Source organism: Engystomops pustulosus, chromosome 1 (genome assembly GCF_040894005.1).
Source record: "Engystomops pustulosus chromosome 1, aEngPut4.maternal, whole genome shotgun sequence".
Lineage (NCBI taxonomy): Eukaryota > Metazoa > Chordata > Amphibia > Anura > Leptodactylidae > Engystomops > Engystomops pustulosus.
In genome coordinates, this window is record NC_092411.1 from 240603332 (window position 1) to 240629797 (window position 26466).

The following is a 26466-nucleotide window of genomic DNA, read 5'->3' on the forward strand; positions in this document are numbered from 1 at the left end:
GTGACCACAGCCTCTATGTTTTGTTTTTGAAAAGCACACAAACTTCTAATTGTGTTAAGTTTAAAAACACAAGTCAAAAGCACCATGTGAACACGGCCTAATGCACAGGGCGGGCCGCGGCCGATCGCATCGGCGTTTCTATGGAAATGCCTGGGATCGGGAACGCGCCGCCGTTGTTTTGCATTAAATTAACGCAAAAAACACTGGCGGCTCATTCCCGATCACAGTCGGTTCCATAGAAACGCCTGTGATCGGGCTGCAGCCCGCCCCGGTGGGTGCGGCTTTGTCTGCGTTAACGCTTACAAACGCAGACAAAACGGCACGAGTACCCCCACCCTAACTGGACCCTCCACCTATAAGGTCATGTACCTAGTTCTCACCTCTCCCCGTGTAAGTACAGGACAGGTCCGCCAGCGCTGGAGAGGGGAGCACACTCTTATTTTAGATGGTCCATCTCTACTGAACATTACAGAATCCCTATGATAAGTTTTATCCTTCTTACATCCTTATATTCTATTCATATAACAATAATCAAAGACATAATAGATAAAAAACTACAAACATCAAAAAACTATTGGCCATGTGTTCAGTGAGATGGAGATATGTCACTATGCATGAATGTCTGACCCCTGCTGCAGCCTCCTGAGTTCAGGGGACTGGTAGGTGGTCCCCGTGTACATAGGGAAACTGCTGTGACATGCTGTGGAGGCTGATGGCTCCGCCTTTCTCCGCCATTGCCACACCCCCTTTTTGTAAAGTAGAGAGTGACTTTTTGCACACATGGTGGGCCGTGGTTACACGTAACAGCTAGGCGTCCGTCATAACGCGACGCTAGCGCCCAGGGAAATGCATGCAATTGTTAAGCCGATCACATGCGTTTCTCTGGAAACGCATGTGCGTTCGGGCCGAGGACCTCCCCCTGTGCGCTAGCGTCGCATTATGAACGGACGCCTAGCGGTACGTGTGACCACGGCCTGGGAAAGAATATTTTCTAGATGCCCCCCATTATCTTGTGTGTGGCATCACCCTAAAACCGACTAAGCTTTCAATAATGACACAACATGAGGAGTTTAGTAATAATTTATTTCTTAATCTGTTCCCATAAAAGCGGCAGATTTCTCACAATTAAATAAAATTTTTATCTTCCATACAGTAAATGATGAAGGAAACAATAGATTTCTCTGTAAATTGACACATTATACAGAAATGCCCTAATACTGGGCACCTTTCATCAGTTTTAGGGCGTGTTCACACTTGGCGTAAACATTGTTTAGGTTGTGTTTAGAAATGCAATACAACAGCTGATGAGGAGCCGTTAACATTTGTCTTTACAAAACTCAATGTTAACGCATGTGTTAACACTGCATTGACACATACATTTTGTGACCTCAGTGTTAACATAGTGTTAACTGTAGTGTTTTTGTAAATGCAAATGTTAACAACAATGTAATAAGACCTCTCCTCTCATTAGCTGTAATGTATTTCAGAACACAATGTAAATGCCACATGTGAACACGCCCTTATGGCTTTGGCTCCATTTTTGTTCTAGACTCAGACAGACAATATTCACTAGTGACATTAGGGGTTGTAGAACTTTTTCCTGGATAGAGTAACCCGACTGGTGAATGGATATTACTAGCAAAATATATCTTAACTGAGACTGTGTTACTATGTGGCGTCTCCATTGGGTTTTGAAACATCTGAGAAGAGGAGATTTGCCTAATTACATTGCTCTTAACATTTGCGCTTACAAAACACAATGTTAACACATACATTAACATTGCATTTGTAAATACAATGTTAACAGAATATGAACACAATCTTTTATCTTTCCTCCTCTCTTGTATTTAGTTTCAAAACGCAATGTAAAAGCCACATGTGAACGTAGCTTCAAACTACAAATGTACACAAATGTATTTTTGGCTGTGTGCTAGCTGTTGTTTCACGGCTGTCATATATGCATGGGCTGTCATATATGGCTGGGACTTCTAGCCCGAATGAACGAGCGAAAAATGGTGGTGTTTCCAGGCAGTCCTTTTCTATAGTCACTGGAGCGTGAGCGGATCTCATACGCCAATGACACAAGGACCACAAGTGCAAGTGGTCGTACACAAATTCCAAATCTTCGCACTCAATGTAACTAGAGATCCACCAATTATTGAAAAACAAATACCGTAATTGTTTTGAGGATTCAGTATGTCATGGGGCATTAAAGGAATGTCAGAAAATACTAAGATAATAAAAGCCATTGTCCCCCCACAAGTAGATCTGCTGCCGGATGTGCATCACACAGACCACATGTGTCAGTAGTTCACACTTGGCCTTTACATTGTGTTTTGAAAAGCAATACAACAGCTAAGGGGAGACAAAACCCAACCATTAATGCAGCGTTAACAATACTTTAACACAGTGTTCACAAAGTGCATGCGTTAATGCATATGTTGACAATGTGTTTTGTAAACATACGCGTTAACGACAATGAAGTTAGGCAAATCCCCTCTTCTTAGCTGTTGTATTGCTTTTTAAAACGCAATGTAAACTCCACATGTGAACGCAGCCTCATTGTTGGCCCTGGTTTCTACAGTAGAAGTCTCTGACACTGCTTCTACATGAAGCCACAATCATGGATCCTATCTGCCCATGGGGGGAATGCCACAAAAATCAATGTACAGAACATGCTGTGTCACGCCTGAAGAGCTCTTATTGCTCCGCGAGAACATGTATGAACACAGGCCAAAGGTCACTTTATTCTGACCTGAGTTAAAGCCCTAAAACATGCTCTGATCAGAGGATGGCAAATACCTTGCAGTTATTCTTCTCGTAATATGTGGAGTATTATTACCGATACAGTCAGATAAAGCGATAAATATTTTTAGCTCATTCTAAGGCATGTTTATCATGAAGACATGAAAAGTCGATTTCCTATGATTTCCATGGTTGGTATCCCTAATGGTCGGCGTTATTCTGGGACTACAGCCTGAGATATAATGAAAACCCCTTTATAAAATGTCTGTATAGTTATAGGAGACTTTCGGGCTCCCATTATGTGTGAGCAGTATATATTATCTGTCTATACAAGGCGTCTATCCAGTGATTGGGATTTGCACTGCAGCATGTCAAGAATTCTGGAAGCTCCACTAACCTTAAAGTGTCAGAGGTCGATTGTAAAGATTTTACTGATAAAATCTGATTTAGATGGAATAAGTATGATAGGGGAGGAAGTATTAAGAAGCGGCCCCTAGTGCATTTGGCTTAGCTACACATTAGCAGCAGTCTAGAATGGCTTGTTACTTTGTCCTGTTCAGTAAGGTGAAGTGCACTTCTTCTTTCCCCTGTATGTAGCACCGGGCTTGGATTACTTCGTACAGGTTTTCCTCACCACGGCATGCAGGGGTCGGGGCAGTCCCGCAGATAGGCTTCAAACTTACTCTCAGATACGGACATCAGCGTTGTGTATGTGGTAAGCTGTGGACAATACATAGAGCGAGATTATGCTCCATAACATGATGGATGGCAAACTGTTACTACTGTATATTTCATGGTTTTCCAGGCTTTCAAAGAGGGAAGTGGCTTAGGACCATGAGAATCAGATGTGAATATCTGGCACAACTTGGATCACACTACGACTACAAAAACAAAAGGCACGAGGAGTAAAATCGGAGCAAGCTCAATCAAAATCAAGTGGGAATTGTACAATTTGACTTCTGGTTTGTAGACAACTGGTGATAGAGCTATAAGATGCCATATAGAGAGGAGATGAGAAAACGTTTACCTTGTTGAGAACAGGTTTCGTTGTGAGCATATTGTAGATGGTGGCAAACGAAATATTCTGTAAAATACAAGTACGCAGTGATGACGACGCAAATTGTGGTTATGTTAAGAAGTTTCGCAAAAACATGGTAAAGCAATTACACAAAAGCAACAGAAAACGGCAACAGCGCTACAGTATATGGGGACATTATGGAGGTTACTTGTTGTTATAGAAAGGAAAAACTACAATGATCCGTGAAATAACTTGAAACTGAATAATTCTTTATAGCAGAAATTTACAGTAACAGTCATCGGGGGCGATTTATCAGAGCGTGCACGCCAGTTTTATCACGTAAAAACCCTTAAATAATTTAAATTCCTAGTGAACCGCCAGGAATTGTGATTATTTTACCCTTTACGCCAACTCCATGCCAAATAGTTGTGGAGCTGTGTGAAGGGGGCATGCCTGGGGCTGTGTGGGACAGCAGGACGAATTCCTGCCCCGCTTCTGTGCACTGACAATAGCCTGCAACCCGGGTGCCCCCTTACAGCAATGCATGCTGGGTGTCAAGATCGTGTGACCCAATGCTGCTCCCTGTACTCCTATATTAGAACTGCTTTGGTCCGGAATGCATTTCTTCTTTTAATACAATCTCCCATCCACGGTGCTGACAACCATTGATACTGAGAAATGAATGAGCCTCTTTTTTTGCACAACACAGACCACAGCATCTCTGACACTCACATAGATAGTGTTTGGGAATGGCAGAGATACTTGAGAAATGTGCTCAGCAATTTCCAAAACTGCTATACTACTCCCATGCTCAACCTACTGTTACACCCATCGGTGAGAACAGGACCCACATTGCTGGGGCTCCCGTTTTTGTAATCGGTGGGGGTCCCAGCAGTCAAACCCTCACCGATCAGCATGTTATCCCTATTCTGTGTATAGGGATAACTTAAATAGTTAGTACAACCCCTTTAAGATGCAAAGAATTAAAACTGCATGGTCACTAACACTAAATTACCTTTTGGGTAGTCCTATTCATGCACTTCATAGCTGGTGCTCTTCTGTTATCAATGGGCAGTGGGGGCTTCCAGTGGTCATAATTAGTTTCCAGGACATACCACTGGCCTTTCTGAAGATTGAGCCTTAAATTCACAAAGGATTAGTATTCAGCAAGTACAATAAACATATGTTTTTTTTCCCACTCACAAAATACTTACTCCCAAATATCAAGGCACAATTGTCTGGAGCGGGTGATCACACAGGCCTCCCCGGATTTGCTGCCACCAAGTATGAAGTAAGCAGGAGCGAGTAGCACGGTTTTAGACAGTAGGTTTTTCGCTTCCTCATAACTGTGTGGTGTAAAAAACAAAAAATGTCAAGTTATGCTTCCTAGAAGGTGACAATGCAAAATGTTTTTTTTTTTTTTTTTTTAAATTTGGTATCTTTCTATTGACCCAGAGAAAAAAGTTTTTATGTTAATTAGGTTCCATGATAAATGTATACATTTTTTATTGGCTAAAACAATATCAGATATGTTTTTTTTAAACTATACTGTAGAGAAAGGGTTAATAAACATTCATGAGTAGAATATATGAAACTTAAATTTAAGCTATTAAAAAAAAAACTACATTTTGTCGCAACAAAGACCTCAAAAAGAAAATGGAAATGACCAGGTCATTAAGGTGGAGATAAGAGGTTAAAAAGTCTTGCGTCTAAGGCCCCCTGCAGACAATGTTTTTTTCCTACGGCCGCAAAAAACTGTTCTATTGGCTATTTTGGGCGACAGTATTTCCCCAGTGTCTCCTCAAAGTAGGTCCATGAGTATTCCTGGTTTAATCCTTTTTTGTGGATTGCATAAAAAAAACGAGAGGTTGTTACCTAGGAACCGACCACAAATACAGACGAGACACAGATGACACACTGTGGGGCAGCAGCTCCATTGAGTTCTATGGGAGGTTAGAACCGCAAACACACCCAAGAATCGGACCTGATGTGAGTTTTTTCTCATGGGCACTAGACTGGGGACTATATGGAGATGTGTGTATGAAATGGGTCTATGGGTCGAATCACCTGAGGAAACACCGATCCTGTACATGAGGCATAAGACAGAGAATTCTGGTGCAAATCTGTGGAGTAACTCTGCACCATAGCGTGTACTGTAAATACGGATAGTACATGACATATAATAGATATTTACCTAGTAGCGTTTTCCAGTACACTCCTAGTGAGGAAACTCATCCAAGCCCCTTGCCTTATTCCAAGGATCCATTCAATTACACCTGTACATGCAAAGAGAAGCAGGTCTGAGACATCCAATCACAGGAGTGATATGGAAGATACACATCATTATGGCTGTACTGAGAACAGTGTCACTACAATGTACAAGTACAAGTGCCACTTAACACGTAAGGAGTCAACTGTTCCCATACATAAGTGTGTGCCTAGCCGAATGCATAGATGTCCCGGGCACTTCAGGATAAGGAAAGCAGGAAGGTTTCATGGGGACGTGTTGTACTAATATAGGAATAGGGCGTGCAAGACCTTGTGGAGATCAAGAATTTAAGGTACAAGAGAAGACTGGAGAACAATACAAAGGACACTGGGGGAATGATCTGCATAACAACCCTGCAATGTCTTCCATGCACTCACCTATATAGCCGCCATCAAGACTGAATCGCTCGTTCATGGTGAGAGTCAGTACACCCTGACAAATAAACACATACTGTGAGGTCCGAAAAAGTGATGGATTTGTCACAAAAAAAGCGAAGATGATTTTGCAAAGGTTTTAAACACAATAGTAAATCTGCAGCATAGTGTTTGCATGGAGAGAAAAATATATAGTGTACCACATCCTATATCCATATAAGTAAACTATATACCTATGGGATTGGGATCAGGCATTTACATGACAGTCACATTACCTGCCATTCCAAAACAGAGGGTTAGTACAATACTGGCAACTGTATACTGGGAACTTACTGGTTTCATTCCAGTTAACATTCCGACATATCCAGCAAAACTTGTAGACAAGAAAACGGTTTTATTACTTCGCTGGAAATTCACATTGACAACTAAAGGTCTGAGCATCTCAGTGATCATCCACGAGTTATTCTTCACATCCCACCTGCGGAACAAGGAATAAGAGACATAGAACATTACCGTCAATGTATATAGAACAGACTAATATGGGGGAGATTTATCAGAAGTCTTTGAGGCAAAACTGTTCTAGTTGCCCATGGAAACCAATCAGAGTTCAGTTTTCATTTTATAAACAGATGTGGAAAAATGAAAGCTGGGCTCTGATTGGTTTCCACGGGCAACTAGAACAGGCTTGATCTCAGACACTTCTGATAAATCTCCCCCGTAGAATCTGTCATATGGACTGTCAACTGCTATTTGCTTTTTTGTATACTACAGATGGAGTCTCTGATAAAATGATATCACAGGTCCCTTGTGTAGACCGGCCAATGCCAACATTACTCATGCTCAGAGATTACAGCAATGTTGAATATGTCAGCAAAATAGGATATGGGTAAAATCAGTAGGGCTGCACAGTGGCTCAGTGGTTAGCACTACGGCCTTGCAGTGCTGGGATCCTGGATTCAAGTCCCATCCAGGTCAGCATCTACAGAGTTTGTATGTTCTCTTGGTATTTGCATGGATTTCCTCCGGGTCTTCCGGTTTCCTCCCACACTCCAAAAACATACTGGTAGGTTGATTACATTGTGAGTCCCATTGTGGACAAGGACAAGTTCTGTGCTGCGTAATATGTGTGCTGTATAAATAAAGGAATTATTATTAAAAGCATTGAACTCACCCAAGGAATAATCCAAAATCCAGGTTTCTGGCATGGAATAACTTGCCTGTATAATAAAAGGATTGATATTAGAAGACATTCAGCAATCATTGATGTACGTAATATGTAACAGATAAAAGGTAAAGGGTTACCAGACGTATCCTCCGCCACCACTGATGTGCACACAGTGAAGACTTCATAGAAGATATTGAATAACATGACTTCTCCTGTTATGATATAGAAAACAAAAGCCACTATTTAGCAATCTACTTAAATGTATAACCAAAAACTATGGGGGGCATTTATCATGCTTTGTACACTAGTTTTGTGGTGTACAAGGCATAAAAAATTTGCAATGCCTGGTGCATAGCTAGGAATTTTATCCTTTCCCATGACTTTTTCCCTGTTTGCCAAGCTTGTGCCACGTTTTGGCTAAATTTACAGCATCTGGCGCCAGATTCTAGGAGCCGACATCGACACCAGGAGTAGATATCAGCTATGTGCAGGAAATACTATGGTCAGCACCCAATAGTAATTATGGGGTTTTGTGCTCCGATGTGGCGAGAATTAAGTCTTGCTCATGATGCACCGGTCTTAATACATTCCCCCCAAAATATTTAGCCATGTTTGCAAGAAGCTTCTTTGTTTTCACTAGAGAGAGAGCTTCAACCACAACATTTATTTGACATGTCATATGTATCTTATCACTGTGTGTGAGTGGCACCCAACATCAGGATTTCTATTAAATGCAATACCACGAGGTGACTGATCAGCTGCCCCATGTGTATGTAACAGTTCACACATACCTAATGGCAGTCCAGATGCATCTGCTATACCTTCAATTTCTTCATCAAAAGGCGGTGGCAGTTTTCCAACAAGAGCGGGCTACAAAGCAAATGTCAATTGTTAAAGCATTAGATTTTCTATATTCCAGGTTTTGCAACCCAATAAAACCCAGTAGGTAAAAAGGGGCTCATTGGGTAAAGTTAGTGTGTAGGTGCTGAAGCACAGCAACAGAGACTATCTGCACAGATGTGAACAGCGTCATAACAAATTCCTCTGCTTCCACAGTTGATCTTTTATAAGCCGCTATGATACAGACCAGAGACACTAGATACTAGCACTAGCGCCTTATTATATCCCTACAGACCGGGGCCTCCATAGTGCATTTCTTTTCAACTTATTCGATGGGTTTCACATTTTCCTTTAAGATACACACATTTTCAGACAGTCAGTAATAGCACCCAGGTAACTTTATAACTAACATTTCCCAAATGTCTTCTTCATAACCACATGGCTTTTTATGCATCCTCTCTCTTTTCTAGGTTGTCAGGAGGTTCAGAATTTTGGGTGCAATTTTTCTGTTATCAAAATGGATTCAATTGTAATCGATTGTACAGTACAATCTGCGGTAACATGTAAAATGACCTGGGCTTACTAGAACCATGTAGGCATCTACCCCTGAGGAAGTCGCTGTTTACGACGAAATGTGCGGGATGCCAGTTACCTCACACATGGTTTCCCCCTGTGGTTGTTGTATCACTGGATCTCTATAAGGTTCTAGAAAGCCCAGGCAATTTTTCATGTTACCACAGTTTGTACTGTACTGTTGATTACATTTGAAGCCATTTTGGTAACAGCTTGTTCTCTGCTTATATCTGTTGTGCACATGACCTAAGGGTGTGGGTAACGGGACTTTCTTTTTTTATTTTGGATAGGTTTTCAATGCAAAAATACATTTTGTATGTGGACTATAAAGTGTCTGAGAGCTCAGCTTTCATTTTCTAACAGCTGCTAATAAAATGAAAGCTGAACTCTGATTGGTTTCCATGGCCAACTAGAAAAGTTTCACTCAGAAACTTCTGATAAATCTCCCTCATTTACTTAGTCTGTTTCAATTCCAATACGGACTGTGGTACGTTTTAATGTGTTTTTAGAGTTATTGATCTTTTTGCCTGTACACACTTTTATTCCATTGTAGTGGTGGCTTCTTGTTTGTGGGTTGGCTACATTAGATGCTATTTGGCTGTTCAGACCTTCTTTTGTTCTAGCTTTGTCAGACACTAGTAATAATTATGTCCTGCACTGATAAATCATAACATATCTATTACTTTACACTATTCACTGCACAAATATCTGCATCACCTCTATGCTATAGATGGCCAACTTACCAATTTGGTGTCTACTAAGTCGATAAGTTTTTCGCTGTGAAAGAAATATTTTGCCAGGTCCTTAATATGCTGAATCATGGAGGCTAGCTATGGAGAGGAGGCAAAGAAGAAATAAGTCATCTGTAAAGTAATCTATAACACATTGCTGATGTCCTGCATTTATAACAACATAAGGAGAGATATAGAAAACATGGAGGAAAAAAACGGGAATCCGTCGCAAAACCAATAAAAGGTCCGCAGTAGGAACCATAATTCGGTGGCCACAATCCCATAGAAAGAGAGATAATGTTATTAGATATTAGCCAGCCAGACGTGCAGCAATGTCCTTGTATGTGGTCCAGTTATCCCACAACTATACCGAGTACATGAGCTGAGCCGCCATGGACTTGCAGGATATTGGGCATAAACATAAGAAGCCCTAGTACTGTACATGTAAAATTGGGGATTCTCTATATATAGCGTTTCTCCAAAGATAAAACAGGGTCTAATATTAGTTCAGTTTGGAAGATGTGAAGCCGGTGGAAGTAACTAGGGATTATTCTCAAAGGACTTTCACTCCCACTCCGAAGAGGCTGAAAATCCTACCAAGGCTTATTTGTGAGGAAACGCTGTACGCCTATGTACTGGTATACACTCACCTGCTCTTTCTTATCTGTTATTATCTTCTTCCATCTTTCAGATGGTGGCTGGTCCAGATTAACTGTGTACCACGGTACATTTCCCTGGAACCTGTAAGGGCGGCAATGGTGATAATGAGCACAAGCTCATCCGGCTAAATCTGGCGCGCTATGAAGTAATGGAGCTGCATCATCTAGTAAGAGGAAGCAATTCTCCAGCTCCTATGGGCAGTAATGGTGGCCATGATATCAAAACAAGTGATTTCACTATAAACAGGGAACATATACTGCATGTCAATTATGGGGATCATCAGTGACCAGGCATTAACATGAACAGTGGACATACAGATGTTAAGATCACTCTAATTTATTTATTTACAGGCAGTCCCCCGGTTACGTACAAGATAGGGTCTGTAGGTTTGTTCTTAAGTTGAATTTGTATGTAAGTTGGAACTGTATGTTTTATAATTGTAACTCCAGACAAATTTTGTTTGGTCTCTGTGACAATTGGATTTTAAAAATGTTGGGTTGTCATAAGAATCAGGATTAACACTAAAGCTTCATTACAGACACCTGTGATAACTGTTATAGCTGATTATTGTAGCCTAGGACTAAAGTACAATAAATTACCAATATCCAGAGGTCCGTTTGTAACTAGGGGTCATCTGTAAGTTGAGTGTTCTTAAGTAGGGGACCGCCTGTATTGGATGTATTTACCAACTAGCCTATGTACCCCTAGGTCTCTATACACTGAAAGGGAACCTAACCCACACTAACTAAAATATCTTTTAAAACAGGCGGTCCCCTACTTAAGAACACTCGACTTACATACGACCCCTAGTTACAAACGGACCATTGGCTATTGGTAATTTATTGTACTTTAGTCCTAGGCTACAATAAACAGCTGTAACAGTTATCACAGGTGTCTGTAATGAAGCTTTAGTGTTAATCCTGGTTCTTATGACAACCCAACATTTTTAAAATCCAATTGTCACAGAGACCAAAAAAGTACTGGCTGGGTTTACAATGATAAAATATACAGTTCCGACTTAAATACAAATTCAACTTAAGAACAAACCTACAGACCCTATCTTGTATGTACCCGGGGACTGCCTGTACAACTATCCCTATATTGTCCCTCCACATGCCTTTAAACTTCAACAGTCCGTTCGTAGAGTAGATTCACTGAGTTTGCATATTCATATTATATTATTCCAGCTCAACCACATCTCCAGCTTCCATATTGATAAGGGACCTGCTTTCTCTTCAGCTCAGTCAACTCGGCTCTGCTACTTCATTTAGCCCTGGTTGTGTGACCTGTTAAAGAGAATTCCTGAGGGAGAGTGGAGGTAGGAATTGATTTCTCTTCAGCAAGCGTCTCTCAAGTACGTCTCTGTGTACAAGTACACAGGCACGGGGCAGGAAGCCTCATTTGTGGCATAGTTGCCAAAATAATCACAAATTCTTGCAGAGCGCAAGAATTCACAATTATTTCAGTGCTTCTACACCAGAAAGCTGTGGTACAAGCACTCATATATCCTCCCCAGTGTCTCCATCAGGCAACTGAGCTGGAAGAACATGAATATGCTGGACATATGAGGATAAAGAATGATCGGACTCACATGGGGTAATTTGCATAGATGGCGACTCAACTTTACAAATGGATTCATCAACTCTACAGGGGTGGGGAGAGGGAGAATTTAGGGATAGCTGTAGTGCGACATGAAACGCCTTTCCACTGCAGATGTGTCATCCGCAGCAAATAAGTGAAATGTGACAAGTTCCAGTGTGCGAATCAACCAGACAATTGTGGTTTGTTTCTGAGATTTGCAGAATGGCTGCACTTATTAAGGCTTTTAGTTTGTTGAAATAGAAGTTATACAGTTCCACAGTCCACCCCTAAGTGTAATAGAATGCCAAGCACATTATTTCCCACCTAATAATGCTATTAGTCCCTGTGACCAGTCCCACCACTGCCCATCATGGAAGGTGCACGTGTGCAGCAACATCAGAAGGGGATTCTTAGTGGATCATGTAATGATTTCCATATATATCTTTGTAGCTGAAAGAGGGAGGACCAGGGTTAGGGATTTAGGATTTATGAGAGGGTGATCTCTGCTTCATAGCAGAACCAGGTGGGAGAGAATGCTAGAGCTGATGCGGGTGGTGGACACTGATGATATAGATAGATGGAAGAAGAAAAACAGATCACATAAGTACAATGACATAAATGAATGATAGTGAAAGTGGGGATTTGTTTGTGTTTCTTTACAAGCTTACCATTCTCTTACCCTATATATATATATATATATATATATATATATATATATATATATATATATATATATATATATATATATATATATATATGAGCCAGCGGCTTATCTCCTTCTATACAGATAACATAGCGGAGCAGGGCAGGGCCTTTGTTCCTACAACCACCTTATAAGCAGTGTGTAAATCCACTGAAAATACTGAGTTAATATTCACTTCCTAAAAACACTTACGTTGGTCCAGCGGGAGGGTAGGTTCCACTTCTGCAATCTTCTGTGTACTGTAACAAATCATTTCCAGTTATCACATATTATCAATTTACATTAATCAAAAATACAGAAAAGCAAAGATGTCCAGAAGTTCTAGGTGCTTATTTAGGCTTCCTTTAAAATTTATGTCCATTAAAGGGAACCTGTCCCAGGGACCTCATTTTCATTAAAGACAGGTAGCCGCAGCCCATCACACTTGTAGTGCAAATAATGCGTTAACTAAGAATTTGCATTACAATATAATTGTGAGTTATAACTTACCTTGCACCCTGACAAAATCCTCTATGTAGCCCCAGGGGTTGGGCTTTGGTTTGGATGCATTTTAAAAAAACAACATGTGACTTGTCTTCACTGCAGACTGCTCAGCTCTTGGCCCCCACCTTTGTGCTCCTGTACAGCTCCTCCCTCCTGCTCTTTCACAGAGGTCACAGCCTGATGTCTGACATCAGTGGGAGAGGGAGGAGCTGTACAGGATCACAAAGGGGTTGGCTGAGAGCTGAGCAATATTCAGCACAGATAAGCTACATCTTGTTTTTTGAAATACATGCAAACCAAAGCCCAACCCCTGGGACTACACAGAGGATTCTGTCAGGGTAAGTTAAGTAATAGCACACAATTATATTGTAATGCAGATGCTTAGAGAAGGCATCTATGCATTCCAGCCTTTATGGGCTTCTGCAACCTGTCTTTAGTGAAAATGAGGTCTCTGGTGACAGGTTCCCTTTAAATGATCATTAAAAATCTTATACTTTAGTGGAAGTCAAAACTACCCAAAAGAACTATGGGTCACATTACTTATACAAACTCACATGCACTGTATGATCACCATGCCACAGCCTTACAGCGGAATAAGAAATAGTGACACACTGATACAGGTGAGCGGATTACATGTGGATCGTGATACAGTGTATGGGACAGATGACGCACAGTAAAGAAAGTCCAGAGAGAAAACATTTTCCACTGTAGATTTTGGATCAGCAGCAAAAAAGTGACATGTCAGTGTGAATAAGAATCTAATCATTCATACTGCATCAGGCTTGTGGTTCTGTAAGCTAGATCTAAATTTTGCTTACCTGAAAATTTCTTTTCCTCGAAGTCCAAAGGCAGCACTGATGGGTTAGAGTCTGGAGTCCTAATTATGACAGAAGAACACAATAACAATGTTAATTAACAATAAATCAATTAACCAACTGCCCTATAAGTATCCTAAGAGTCAAGGAAGAGGCGTGTTTTATGCAGCAAAAAAATTATTTTATTGGGAGGGAATATAATAGTGCTGCCTTTGGACTTCGAGGAAAAGAAATTTTCAGGTAAGCAAAATTTAGATCTTCCTCTCGTCCTACAGGCAGCACTGATGGGATTTAGGTAGCAAATCAAAGGGGGGGACAAATTTTCGAAGCCACTGTAGATAGCACCGATACGCCAAAGGCTGAGCCAGCTGAGGAGACATCCAGCCTGTAATGTTTAGCAAACGTATTAGAAGAAGTCCAAGAAGCTGCTTGACAGATCTGATCTATAGAGAGCATTGCATACTCTGCCCAGGAAGTAGCGGTAGATCTTGTAGAATGAGCCCTAATCTGTAAAGGTGAAGGTTGTCCCAAGGCTCTGTAAGCCATAGAAATACTCTGCTTTATCCATCGAGAGAGAGAGAGGCTGCAGAGGCCTTCATCCCTTTTCTTGGACCTTGAAATTGGAGAACAGAGATTCAGATTTTCTAAAAGATTTTGTCTTCTCTAGATAAGTCAAGACGGATCTTCTAACATCCAGAAGATGCAGAACTTGCTGATGAGCATTAGCAGGAGTTGGACACAAAGCTGGAAGATAATATTCCTGATTTAAATTAGAAACTGAGGCCACTTTAGGAAGAAACGATGGAACTGTTCTCAGTATGATGCAGTCTGGTCTTATCTGTAAGTATGGCTCTTTGCAGGATAAGGCTTGCAGCTCTGAAATTCTTCTAGCAGTGGAAACGGCAACTAAAAAGAAGGTCTTCCACGATAAACATTTGAGAGAAGCTTCCTGTATAGGCTCAAAGGGAGGTTCTGTGAGATGATGTAGGACCAAGGCAAGATCCCACTGTGGACATGGTGGCATAATAGGAGGTTTGATGTTCCTTAAAGCCTTGAAGAATCTCCGTACTAAATGATTAGATGAGAATCTATTGTTATTTAAAGCATTGATTGCAGCAAACTGAAGCTTCAAGGTAGCAGGTTTTAAACCTTTATCAAGGCCATCCTGTAGAAAAGTAAGAATATCTGAGACTGAAGGTTCAGATACAGAATTATCTGAACACCAGGATGTGAAGACTTTCCAAACTCTACCATAGGACTTAATGGTCGCTGGTCTTCTAGCTGACAACAATGTCTTTATAACTCTGGATGAAAGACCTAGACCTGTTAGGGTCTTCTTCTCAATCTCCAGGCCGTAAGCTGTAGCTTCTGTGGTGATGGATGGAAAAACCCCATCTGTTCCAAGAGATGTGGAACTGCAGGAAGTTTCCAATATTCGCCCTTGGACAACCTCATTACAAGAGGAAACCATACTCTGCGTGGCCAAAATGGTAGGATCAGAATTGCATTCGGTTTCTCTTCTTTGATTTTGTAAAGTATCCTCTGAATGAGCGGTATCAGAGGAAATATGTAAATTAACAGGTTGGTCCAGGGAAGAGACAGGGCATCCACTGCATAGGGTTGGTCTGACCTGTAAAGAGAGCAAAACATTGGCAACTTCGAGTTCTGTTTGGTCGCCATCATGTCCATTTGTGGACAACCGAACCGACTGACAATCTGTTGGAAGATAACACTGTTCAGGGACCATTCCCCTGGTCTTAGTTGAGAGCGGCTTAAAATGTCTGCCTGAGTGTTCAGAGACCCTCGAATGTGGACTGCTGACAGACTCTGAAGGTTTTCCTCGGCCCAGGAGATAATCTTTTGACACAGTTTGATGAGGGGTGTGCTCCTGGTACCCCCTTGCTTGTTTATGTAATAAACACATGACAGATTGTCGGTCTGTACCTTCACATGCTGTTTTTTCAGCTGGGTCTGAAAGAATTTCAGGGCTAAATAAATGGCTTTCAATTCTCTTTGATTTGAGGACAGAGTCCTGTCTGTGGAATTCCATTTGTCCTGAACCCAGAGATTGCCGAGGTGGGCCTCCCAACCTGAGGATGAGGCATCGGTTGTCAGGATCTGGGGTTGAACAAAACGTAAAGATCTGCCGGACGCCAAATTATTCCTCAATCACCAACCGAGGCTGACTCTGGTCTGAGGAGTTAGTACAATCGGTTTGTCGAATCCTGCTGGAGATTTGTTCCAAACAGCCAGAATGTTGAGTTGTAGCTGTCTGAAATGTGCCTTTGCCCAAGGAACTGCTTCTATTATTGAAGTCATCAGACCCAGGACCCTCATGGCTGTTCTGACCGTTCTGCATCTTGTCTTGATAAGGTAGTGCACGGACTGCTTGATTTTCAAGATTCTCTCCTGAGGAAGATGAATAGTCATACTGCACGAGTCGAGAATAAACCCCAGGAACTGAATTCTGGTTGTTGGAATAAGAAGGGATTTTTCCCAATTGATTAGGAAACCCAGTTGTTGTAGAAGATCGATTGTCATCTGAAGATGAAGTTTCAAGAGAGATTGATTTTCTGCTATGATCAGCCAGTCGTCCAAATAGGGCACGATCTGTATCCCCCGAAGTCTCAGTGCAGCCGCCAGAACTATGGTGGTCTTGGTGAAGACGCGAGGGGCTGATGTAATGCCGAATGGCAGACAGGTGAACTGGTAGTGAAGAGTTCTTGAATTGGTCACAATTGCTATTCTCAGATATTTTCTGTGACCTCTCCTGATGGGAATGTGGAGATAAGCATCGGCCAGGTCTATTTTGGCCATGTAGTTGCTTTGCTGTAGAATGGCGGTGGCTGATTTTATGGAGTCCATCTTGAAAGCAATTTTGGTCAAGAATCTGTTTAGATAGCGGAGGTCTATAATTAATCTCCACCTGTTGTTTGGCTTTGGTACAGCAAATATGGCGGAGTACACTCCTTTTCCTCTTTCAGACAAAGGGACTTCTTCTAGAGCTCTTTTTTGGATAAATTCGTGCAACAAGGGAAGGATCTGAGATTTCTCGATTTTTGCACTCAAAAATCTTTCTGGTGGAATCTTGTCGAATTCCAAAGCATATCCGTTTTTTACTGTGGACAGTACCCAAGCATCGGATGTGATGTCTGTCCATAAGTGAGCGAAGTCTGCCACCCTTGCACCTACTGGAGACAGACCTGGCATGGCGTCAGAAGTCAGGCTTCTCGTTTTTTTTACTGTGGAAGACAGTTCTGTCTTTAGACTTCTGAACTCCTCTACGTCGGTTACGAAATGCACGAAAAGGTCTATCCGGTCTTGCTTTTCTAGGTGGAAAGCTCGGTTTTTTGGAGGTACTGGCTACTTGTGGAAAAGAGTTCCCCTTATCTTCACTAAGATTCTTCAACACCTCCTTCAGGTCTTTCCCAAACAAGGAAGATAGGTGGAAGGGAAGTGAACAGAAGTGATGTTTGGAGGCTACATCCCCTGTCCAGGGCTTTATCCACAGGGCACGATGTGCAGAGTTAGCCTGCAAGAGTTAGCCAGAGTTAGTTTTAAAGAGTCAAGAGAAAAATCACACAGAAAATCGCCTGCAAGTTTAACAGAAGACAAATTCTCATAAATTTCTTCTCTAGGGACTCCATCCAAATGTCCCGACCAATCTGGCTTAGCCATAATCTTAAGGCTCGTGCAACAGGCACAGTAGCAAGAGATGCCTTAGCCATGGCTGCTGAGAGCTGATAGCTTCTGCGGAGCATAGCGTCAGCTTTCCTGTCAAGAGGGTCTTTAAGTAAAGAAGATTCATCTGCAGGAAAAATAGATTTTTTAGATCGTTTAGCCACTGGGATATCAATCTTGGGAGGCAATTCCCATTCTTCAGATTCTTTAGGGTCGATTTTGTATACTGCTCGAAAACGAGACCCCAAATCAAATCTTTTTTCAGGCTTAGACCAACCCTGTTCAAAGAGGACTTTAAGATCAGGATGACTAGGCAATACTTTGGCTTTTTTCTGGGAAAATAAAAAAGTGCATCTTGGTTAACAGAGTCATTATGAGACTCATCTGTCTCCATTACACTTTTAACCGCCTTGATCAATTTAGAGGTTTTATCTTTGTGAAACAGAAAAAAATCCTCAGATACATCTGGCCCAGAACCTTCCGATTCAGGGCTATCCCCAGAAATTATCTGGGCTTCTGAGAAGCTACTAGAAGGCAAAGATATAGAAGATGATTGCCTATGATGTTTTCTACGTTTATGATGTCTTTTAGACTTCTTTTTCTTTGAACTCATCTCATCAAATACAGCAGACATTTTTTCCTTCATCCACTGAAAAAATACGTCTCCTCCTGAAGTCTGAGCAGGAGCTGCACAAGGGGCACAAACATCATCAGGGCAATCATCTGGTATAGGCTGCTCACAGCTAATACAGTCTCTATGATGAGACTTTCTCTTCCTTTTACCAAGGCTGGACATCTGTAACACAAACAACAAGTGTTAGGACATGCCAAATGAAGGAACAAGGGCACTCATGAAAGGAACAAACCTTAAGCTCAGACTGACTCTGCTGCCTGGCAGGTGCAGAGAGCATACCTGAGCAGTACAGCCTTAAAACATTCCCAACAGGAAATGCAATGCACCTGGTCAGAGGCGACAGCCGGGCTAACAACCAAATCCTTCTAACATAAGAAAAGGATGCAGGGGACGCGCTGAGCCCTAAGGTTAGCAAGAGCTTTGTTCACAACAATATAGAAACCACCTTACGGTACATTGTAGATGGTGGCTTCAGGAAGGGGGAGATGCGGCAAAACAGCAGCTATATCCCAAAGTATTGAGTGCAACACAAATCTGACCTCCACTTCTCTGCTTATTCAAAAGCCGTACCTGAGAATACAGCGGTTCCCGCTTCCAATGGGAGACGCAGTAGGAGGGGAGTTTATCCAGAAACTCCGAAAATACTGGACTTCCGCCACCACGGGGGGAAGGACAGCCTCAGAATGTAGTTTCACCAAGATTGCCACTGGTAAGACATTTGCTTCTACCCTGCTGGACGTGCACCACAGCCCAGGCCTCAGGGGAGCAAGAGGATACTGGCAGTAAACCTAATTAGGACAGAAGAAAAAAACACGCCTCTTCCTTGACTCTTAGGATACTTATAGGGCAGTTGGTTAATTGATTTATTGTTAATTAACATTGTTATTGTGTTCTTCTGTCATAATTAGGACTCCAGACTCTAACCCATCAGTGCTGCCTGTAGGACGAGAGGAACAGAGTTATACACTTCAATAAATAGACTATAAATGAATCTTTATGTGCAGCTTACATTAACAACTTTGTATTTATCTACAAGTATCTTTGTTTCTTTAGCTCACAGTTCCTGAACTGAAAGACACAATCCTTATCTTTAATATGACACCAAAAGCAGGTTTTTAGGTGCTATAAAACTGAAGATAGAGGTGTCCCATGCGGCCTCTAAACTTGACTCATCTCAGGCTAATATGACTCTTCTCTACTTGTTTTCTAAAGACTTTGCTGGAGTTTTTTTTTTTTATTGGTAAACAGCTGAGATTTCACATAAAGGAGAGAATACTAGAAAGGACATTCATCCCCTAAATGAGGGGGTTAGTAGTTTTATGGGGTACATTCTGGAGACAGGTTCCCTTTATGTAATGCCCCAGTGTCACAGCATTAATGGACTAGTATGGTTGGACTGGAGATACCTACCTCCTACTTTGTGGTGGTGGGAGGGTTTTGATTATTGGGGTCCCTATGCTGCTGGCTGTAGCGCCTCCTGCAGGGCGCTGCCCCTCATTACTAGCAGTGTACCCGGAAGCACATTACACAGCACAGCCTGCACATAGTATGGTGTCCCACAGTATCCCAGCCGTGTACGACAATCCATTATAAGGTATAGACTTACCGGGGGCACGTCCTGCGCCAGGGTCAGGGCACCCACCACCAGCAGCGCGATCACCCTCCGCATCTCCCCAATCTCAGGCACACAGTAAGACAATCTCCTGACAGTCACATGACCGCCCTCGGGACGTACCATTCTCCAGCGCGGGGGACGCCTGTCATATGATTCAGAAGTCACTGCTGTGCGTGTGTCATGAGGCAGTGTCTGTAATAAGTGACAGTGGAAGTAATGCAGGAAATATAATAGCAGCTAGTGGTGTAATAATGCCTGTCAGCCGTGCACATCCAGCCGGGAATTCTAATGATACAGAGATGGATGTCCCATCCCCTATATAGAAGCACTGAAATAACACATTTATAAAGTTTGGTTGTGTCTTAATATCAAGAAAAAATCTAAAACCTAGAGATGCTGCTTTCATTGATACCATTTTGACAACTGTCCAACTAACTCTGGTACCTTCAAGGGGTTTTCCCATAAAAGAAACTTTTTAAATTTCAATCCCCTAGTGATGTGTACACAATATAGATCATTTTAACCCCCTTACTTTACAATTTTACTCAGTTTTATTGCTGTTTTAGCTCCTATCGTTGTGTATCGATAGTCGTTGTGTGGGTGGGGACTGTCTAAGCAGACACATCATATACCCTTTAGTGCTGTGTGCTGACAATGTGGTCAGGGTCCAGGTTTATATACACTTTCATTTAGCTTCTGAACATTCACTAGTATCTAACACATAGAAAGAGAGAGATGAGACAGATCAGAGATGATGAGATCCATGAGATGGATATAACACATGACATTCTCAGCTCTATCACTATCTATCAGCTCTATCACTATCACAGCCATAACATACACAGATCTGCTATATACCTCCCTCTCCTCAAATAAAGATCTTATCTGCCTGTGACGTGTAGCTTAACTCCCCTCACAATGTTGTTGTTTGCCGGCAGGAAGTCAGTGTCTGTGTGAGCTGGTCTTGAAATACAAGGATGGGTGCTTGAGGCAGAGAGAAGCTCATCATAGTGTCAAACAGGAGAGCAAGATGTCTGCTGTCCCTAAACTCAGATGATCCAGGGGCAACCAAAATTGTGTACACCAGCACTGATAGAGACAGGTTAGAATTATATGTGTGAAATGCTGTACTTTTGTTAATAACAGTGAATTAGAGAATGTGTTATTTTATTTTCCTGAGAATATTTAAGATTCTTGTCATCATGGGAATACCCCATTAAGAATCCCAGTACCAGAACTGCAGTTCCTTCGGCCGACAGAGGGGCGATATGTATCTTTGGCTCTGGCTGCCTGTGATACATGCATCTATATGGTTTTTCTTTACATCTGAGTTTTTCTCTTCTTTTGTGACAATTGTAGGCTCCATGGGCAAAGATTTCACAAAGCCGGAATCTGAAAGTGCATGTGGGGTATAGAATTACACAAAAGAAGTTGCTAAGGCTAAGTTCACTTTACCGTCCAATAATCATTTTTTTGTTTATTTGAAAAGTAATGAACAAATGTTTAATGAAAAAAAATGTTTTTAAAAATCCCATTAACATCAATGTAAATTTTATGCCATCTGTTCTGTTCCGTTTAGGGAGGTATCTGTTAGCCATATGTTTTTTTAAATGAAAAAATGGATGGTGGCTGCAGTGCTTTCCATGCATGGATAACGGATACTCGCCAAACTGACCATTACAGATGACATAAATTTTACATTGCTGTCAATAGGATATTTAACCGATATGTTAAACCTAGTATGGTAAGGTACAGAGTTTTAAACGGTAGTGTGAACTTTGTCTAATGTTGAACAATACATCAGACACACACTGGCGAACTTCTTGACACACACGGAATAGGTGCAAGAAAATGTGCAAAGAAAGGAAAGAACAAGCCAAAATAAAGATAAATGCCCCCCTGGGGACTACTTGCATCATATTTATGTACAGTATAATACAAGAACTCCCATCCTGTGCAACGTTTTCAGTCTCTAGAATTTGAACATCCTGGTTTGTTTCTAGCGGCTGCACATATTTCTCTACATCCCGTCTATGGGTTACTTCCTAAAATGTCGAGGATTATATTTTACGACTAACGAAATACAGTTCCTCTTTTGAGTCATCGTGGCGTGACCCAACTCATGATACAAAGGATTAGGTAAAGGATTGTTGCATTACATGGCTTCCAATAATATAGTTATATAATAGCTAGGGTATCTAATACTAATATCTAGGGTAAAGGCTGGCCTCTTATGCATTTTTCACACCGATTATCCTGTGATTGTTGAGGTCCGACGCTCAGACACCACCTTGGAGCAGCTGATCTACATCCTCCTGGTGCCAGAACCTTTAGGGTGCAGCCACACATTCAGCTTTTTAGATGCAGTTTTTGAAGCCAAAAGCAGGGATGGATCATAATGGGTTATCATTAAGAAGTGCTTCTCCTCTATTTTCATTCCTGGTTTGGGCATCAAAAACTGCATCTGAAAAACTTAACGTGTGGACGCACCCTAACTGTGGATGGAACTAGTAGCAGATACCCCCGTTATTACTGGGGAACCACAGCTCAAATATAAAATGGGCTAAGCTACAGTACCCCAGCACCACCACTTGTAAAATGAAGGTGTATGGAGGCCTGTCTGCTAGCTAAATTACAAAGGACATTTCAGTAATTATAAAGATTCACATGGCTTGTGAGCACCGAGTATGGTGCACAGGGAAGAATTCCATTACAGATCTAACCTACTGTCAGGTAATCCATTGTGCATCTTCTATGAGAGCTTTCACGTCAGTCTTTGGCAAAAATTGACTTCCCAGTCTTTCTATGGTCTGACTACGGAATAGAGTAATATAGCAAACACATGACAACGTCTTCATTCAAATTCCTCCTTGACCTGCAATAGGATGTATGGTAATGCCATTCTAGTGATTGGTGGGGTTCCCAAAATGTACCCCTACCTTGTGCATATTTGATAAAAAATTTTTACATTCCATCACACCTATTGGTAGATTAACCCTTAACCCTGATGGGTAGCTCCCAGCAGTGCAAGCATAACTGTATGTTTATTTATATATGTTTATCGATATGTTTATTAGGAGCTCCACTCCTTTACTTAAAATTAACTTTGTTTTTATGCCAATATAACCCAGATGCTCCAGGGGGTGTCTCCAAAGCAACCTCTGTTGTCAAGGGGTTGTGGTCATTACACGCCTTTGACGCACTTCTCCCCCTCCCAAATATCACTGCAGTAATATCTTCTCTGTACTGCCGCAATATTTCATGAGAACTGGACCCTATTGCAATCCGGAGAATGGGGGGTCCCGTTCTCACTAATTGATAAAGGGGCAGGTTGAGCATTTTCCAACAGATCCTTACAATACAATGGAGCAGCAGGATGCATGCTCAGACTCCATCACCACCCATAAGGGAGACCATTGCCCGTATTCTCCAGATTCCTGGGCGTACAGTTCTTGTGATCATTAGGCATCCCAGCAGTCAGACCCTCACCTCTCAACTTGTTACCGAGTGTTATTCAGTTTACATTTCATCATTTTAGTCTTTGTTTGACTAGAGGAATATGTCCTATAATGAGGGATAGAAATGTTGCTGTGTTATCACATAGTTCAATATGCCATTTTAGGTGAGTTGGGTAAAATGACCTTGTTCCATCCATTAATACGGCAGGCCTTCTTTATAGTAGTAGGAAGTCTATCCTGTCCCATCAGTAGCCACTGTACATACATTTTTAATTAAAAAAATCTTTAATGTGCCATAGAGTTACATGAGAAAACAATACTGAAATACAACATAAAAACAGTTTCTCTCCATCCACAGCAATGACATGTATAGCGGCCATCTTTACTTGCAGTATCGATCTGCTTTCAATTTTGATCTCCTGTAAGAATAGAAACAATATAAATAAGAAGCTGATAACGCATTTCCGTATTGTACTAATACTCTGTGTTCTAATGAGAATTATGTCAAGGCAACATCCCACTCATACGTTACTACCTGCAGACACTTGCCGGGTGCTAGCGGTGGTTACAGGCTGCTCTGACACTTGGCGTCTATATAGCGTTTCTAAACACAATGCAGCAACTGAAGAGCAGAGATTTGCCCAATTACATTGCTGTTAACATTTGCGTATACATAACACAATGTTATTGCATGTGATAGCATCACAGTAACATTTGTGCTTTGTTAAGATTATAAATGCAACTGTTAAAAACAATGCAATTAGACAAATCTCCTCTACTAAGCTGGTTTATTGTGTTTCAAAACCCAATGTAAAGGCCACATGGAAACAGAGCCTCAGTGGCTCCCGACTTAGTCTATTTCAATAGACTCCACATATGGCCCTCGTTTCCGCAGCCCCAAGTATGAGCGGACTGCCCAATCAGCAAATTATAGAACAAGCCACATGTGTCCTGTGTTCACAGATCTATAGTTATACTGTGATCTGCATGTGAGTGGAAATCTCAAACTCCAATAACATACAGGCTGCAAAGAAACTACAGGTTGTGGCCTGAGATTGTATGTTGATGTGAACTGAACTATAAGAATCCATTCAGTGGCTGAAAGTGTGCACTTTAAGAAACTGCTGAAAGCCTTTTGCTTAAACAACAGAAAAAAAAAAAATAAAAAAAAAAAATATATATATATACATACAAACACTGAATTACTTATTACTTCTTGTGTAAAGAGTTGTAGTATTTTTTCTGTGTGCCCAAATTGTGAGAGAATATACACATCACTCATCAAAAACTGCATTTAAAAGGATATGGTAACGGCCCTGCCTAAAGCAGATATATCATTAGGACTTAAGTAAAGCCAGCCAGGCAAGTAATAGAGGAGCCCTGAAGTGTGAGCCGCCATGATCATTGTAATGACTTCTCCAATTACTGCAGACAGAAGAACTGTCCAGCCATCAAACACCGTGCAGGATGGAAGGTAAAATCAGGGCACGTCACACTTACTGTATTTCTGCTATGAGTAATTAAAACTAATTATAGTTAAAGTTTGCAAGAGGACATACAGTAACACCTTAAAGAAAATCTACCATCAAAATCAAGCAGGATAAACCAGAGGCAATTACTCATAGATCCAGGCACTGCAACTGTGGCGCACTGTACTATAAGGTACACCTTTGATTTCTGAGAAAATCAAAGGATTTTTTGTGCGCCTTATAGTCAGAAAAACACAGTATTAATTTAATGAACCAGATGAGCTCTGGGTGGGGAAGGGGGGGGGGGGTGTTACCAGAGCCCTGCAGTGCTGCAGATTCATAAGCTGTTACACTGTCTCCCCTCCCTCTCAGCACTTTCCCTCTTCAGCAGCAGCAGAGTAAGTTTTAGCACACAGTGGGAGGGGGGGATCTCCTGCATAGTGTAAATCTTTTAATCTCCATCACACAAAAATTCTATCACACGTGATCAAACCCCAAATGCGAAGAAAGTCAGAATATTTCTAGTTGCCCATGGCAACCAATCACAGCTCAGCTTTCAGTTTTACCAGTGCTCATGAATATTTTAAAGGGGAGCTGTGATTGGTTGCCATGGGCAACTAGAAATATTCTGACTTTCAGACAGCTTGATAAATCTGCCCCAATGTCACAAATTTGCATTCTTTTTTTAATTACCATAAACGGCACAGAGAGTGTTAATAAAAGTTCAACGGTAGCAAGACATGCAAAACCCAAAATTGTGCTGTTAAAAATGACCTTTATAGCCTGGGCATTAATATGGAATATAGGTGTGGAGATAAGGGGTTAAAGAGAATATATATAACATAATCACATAAAAACACTGCATTTCCCATAATTCACCTGTCCAGTAGTGCTTCGTGGAAGGAGCCATCTTTTCGGGCCTTTTTGAGCTCCTTGTGGTCTTCCTTGCTTACTTTAAGTTTACGGTCCTGAAAACTTTGAAATTTCTTTCTGCAGAACAAGAAAGAAAGACCCATGAATTTACAAATGTTAGTCTAGCCCACGGTGCGGGAAATCAAAGGATCGTCTTCCCTGGCATTGATCTGCCCCAACCCATTGATATGCCCTCATTCACATCAGCCTCTAACAGAAACAAAATGAGGCCCATATTCTGGTGCTGGTCACAAACACATTCACAGCAGCCTGGGGAGGAAGGATCGTGGCTGTGCTTGCCCCGTACAGCTCTACTACACCACCAGACAAGGGGACGTGTATTTTCTATAACTTTTTTATGCTTGTACAGTGATTGCCGCTCACATGAGCTAATGCTAAAATATCACCAGTCCTGCAAGACATAATGGGCCTAAAAGGATCCCAAGTCTTCTCTATGTCCTTAGAGGAGCACACAATTGTAATAAAATAACCTAGACAAACGTACTCTAGTACTGAGGAATAGTAGCCATAATTTACACTAATGAAAATCTACATTCAATATTCCCAAAAAAAAAAGGGGAACATAATACTAACATATGATTTAGGTCAAATGTAAATGATTGGGAAGCGGCATCGGCATTTTGCTGCTTTGGAGAGGATGGAATGGGCTGTAATCCTCCCAGTGATGCTAATAGTTCATGTGTGACACGGGTGACACGGGTAATGTGCTCTGGAGCTTA

At 41.5% G+C, this 26466-nt stretch overlaps 2 protein-coding genes across 4 annotated transcripts in view; both read right to left on the reverse strand.

The window, feature by feature from the left end:
• Positions 1 to 1064: 1064 nt before the first annotated feature.
• Positions 1065 to 20029, reverse strand: ASAH1 (N-acylsphingosine amidohydrolase 1). Its single transcript, XM_072122515.1, has 14 exons — positions 19879 to 20029; positions 12852 to 12898; positions 10366 to 10456; positions 9728 to 9814; positions 8363 to 8441; positions 7709 to 7783; positions 7578 to 7623; positions 6740 to 6884; positions 6410 to 6464; positions 5958 to 6039; positions 4978 to 5109; positions 4779 to 4902; positions 3773 to 3829; positions 1065 to 3465 (listed from the first exon to the last, which is right to left on the reverse strand). Exons 1-14 carry the CDS (start codon positions 20008 to 20010, stop codon positions 3376 to 3378), a joined length of 1242 nt encoding a protein of 413 aa, XP_071978616.1. The 5' UTR covers positions 20011 to 20029; the 3' UTR covers positions 1065 to 3375.
• A 3588-nt stretch (positions 20030 to 23617) lies between these two features.
• The window catches only part of FRG1 (FSHD region gene 1), a 31051-nt gene continuing 28202 nt past the window's right edge, over positions 23618 to 26466 (reverse strand). For all 3 annotated transcript variants that reach the window (XM_072122541.1, XM_072122550.1, XM_072122530.1), the window contains exons 9-10: positions 25694 to 25804; positions 23618 to 23764 (exon numbers count right to left, since the gene is read on the reverse strand). In XM_072122541.1, the coding sequence (XP_071978642.1) occupies positions 23728 to 23764; positions 25694 to 25804 (148 nt within the window). In that variant the 3' untranslated portion in view covers positions 23618 to 23727. The remainder of the gene's footprint in view (positions 23765 to 25693; positions 25805 to 26466) is intronic.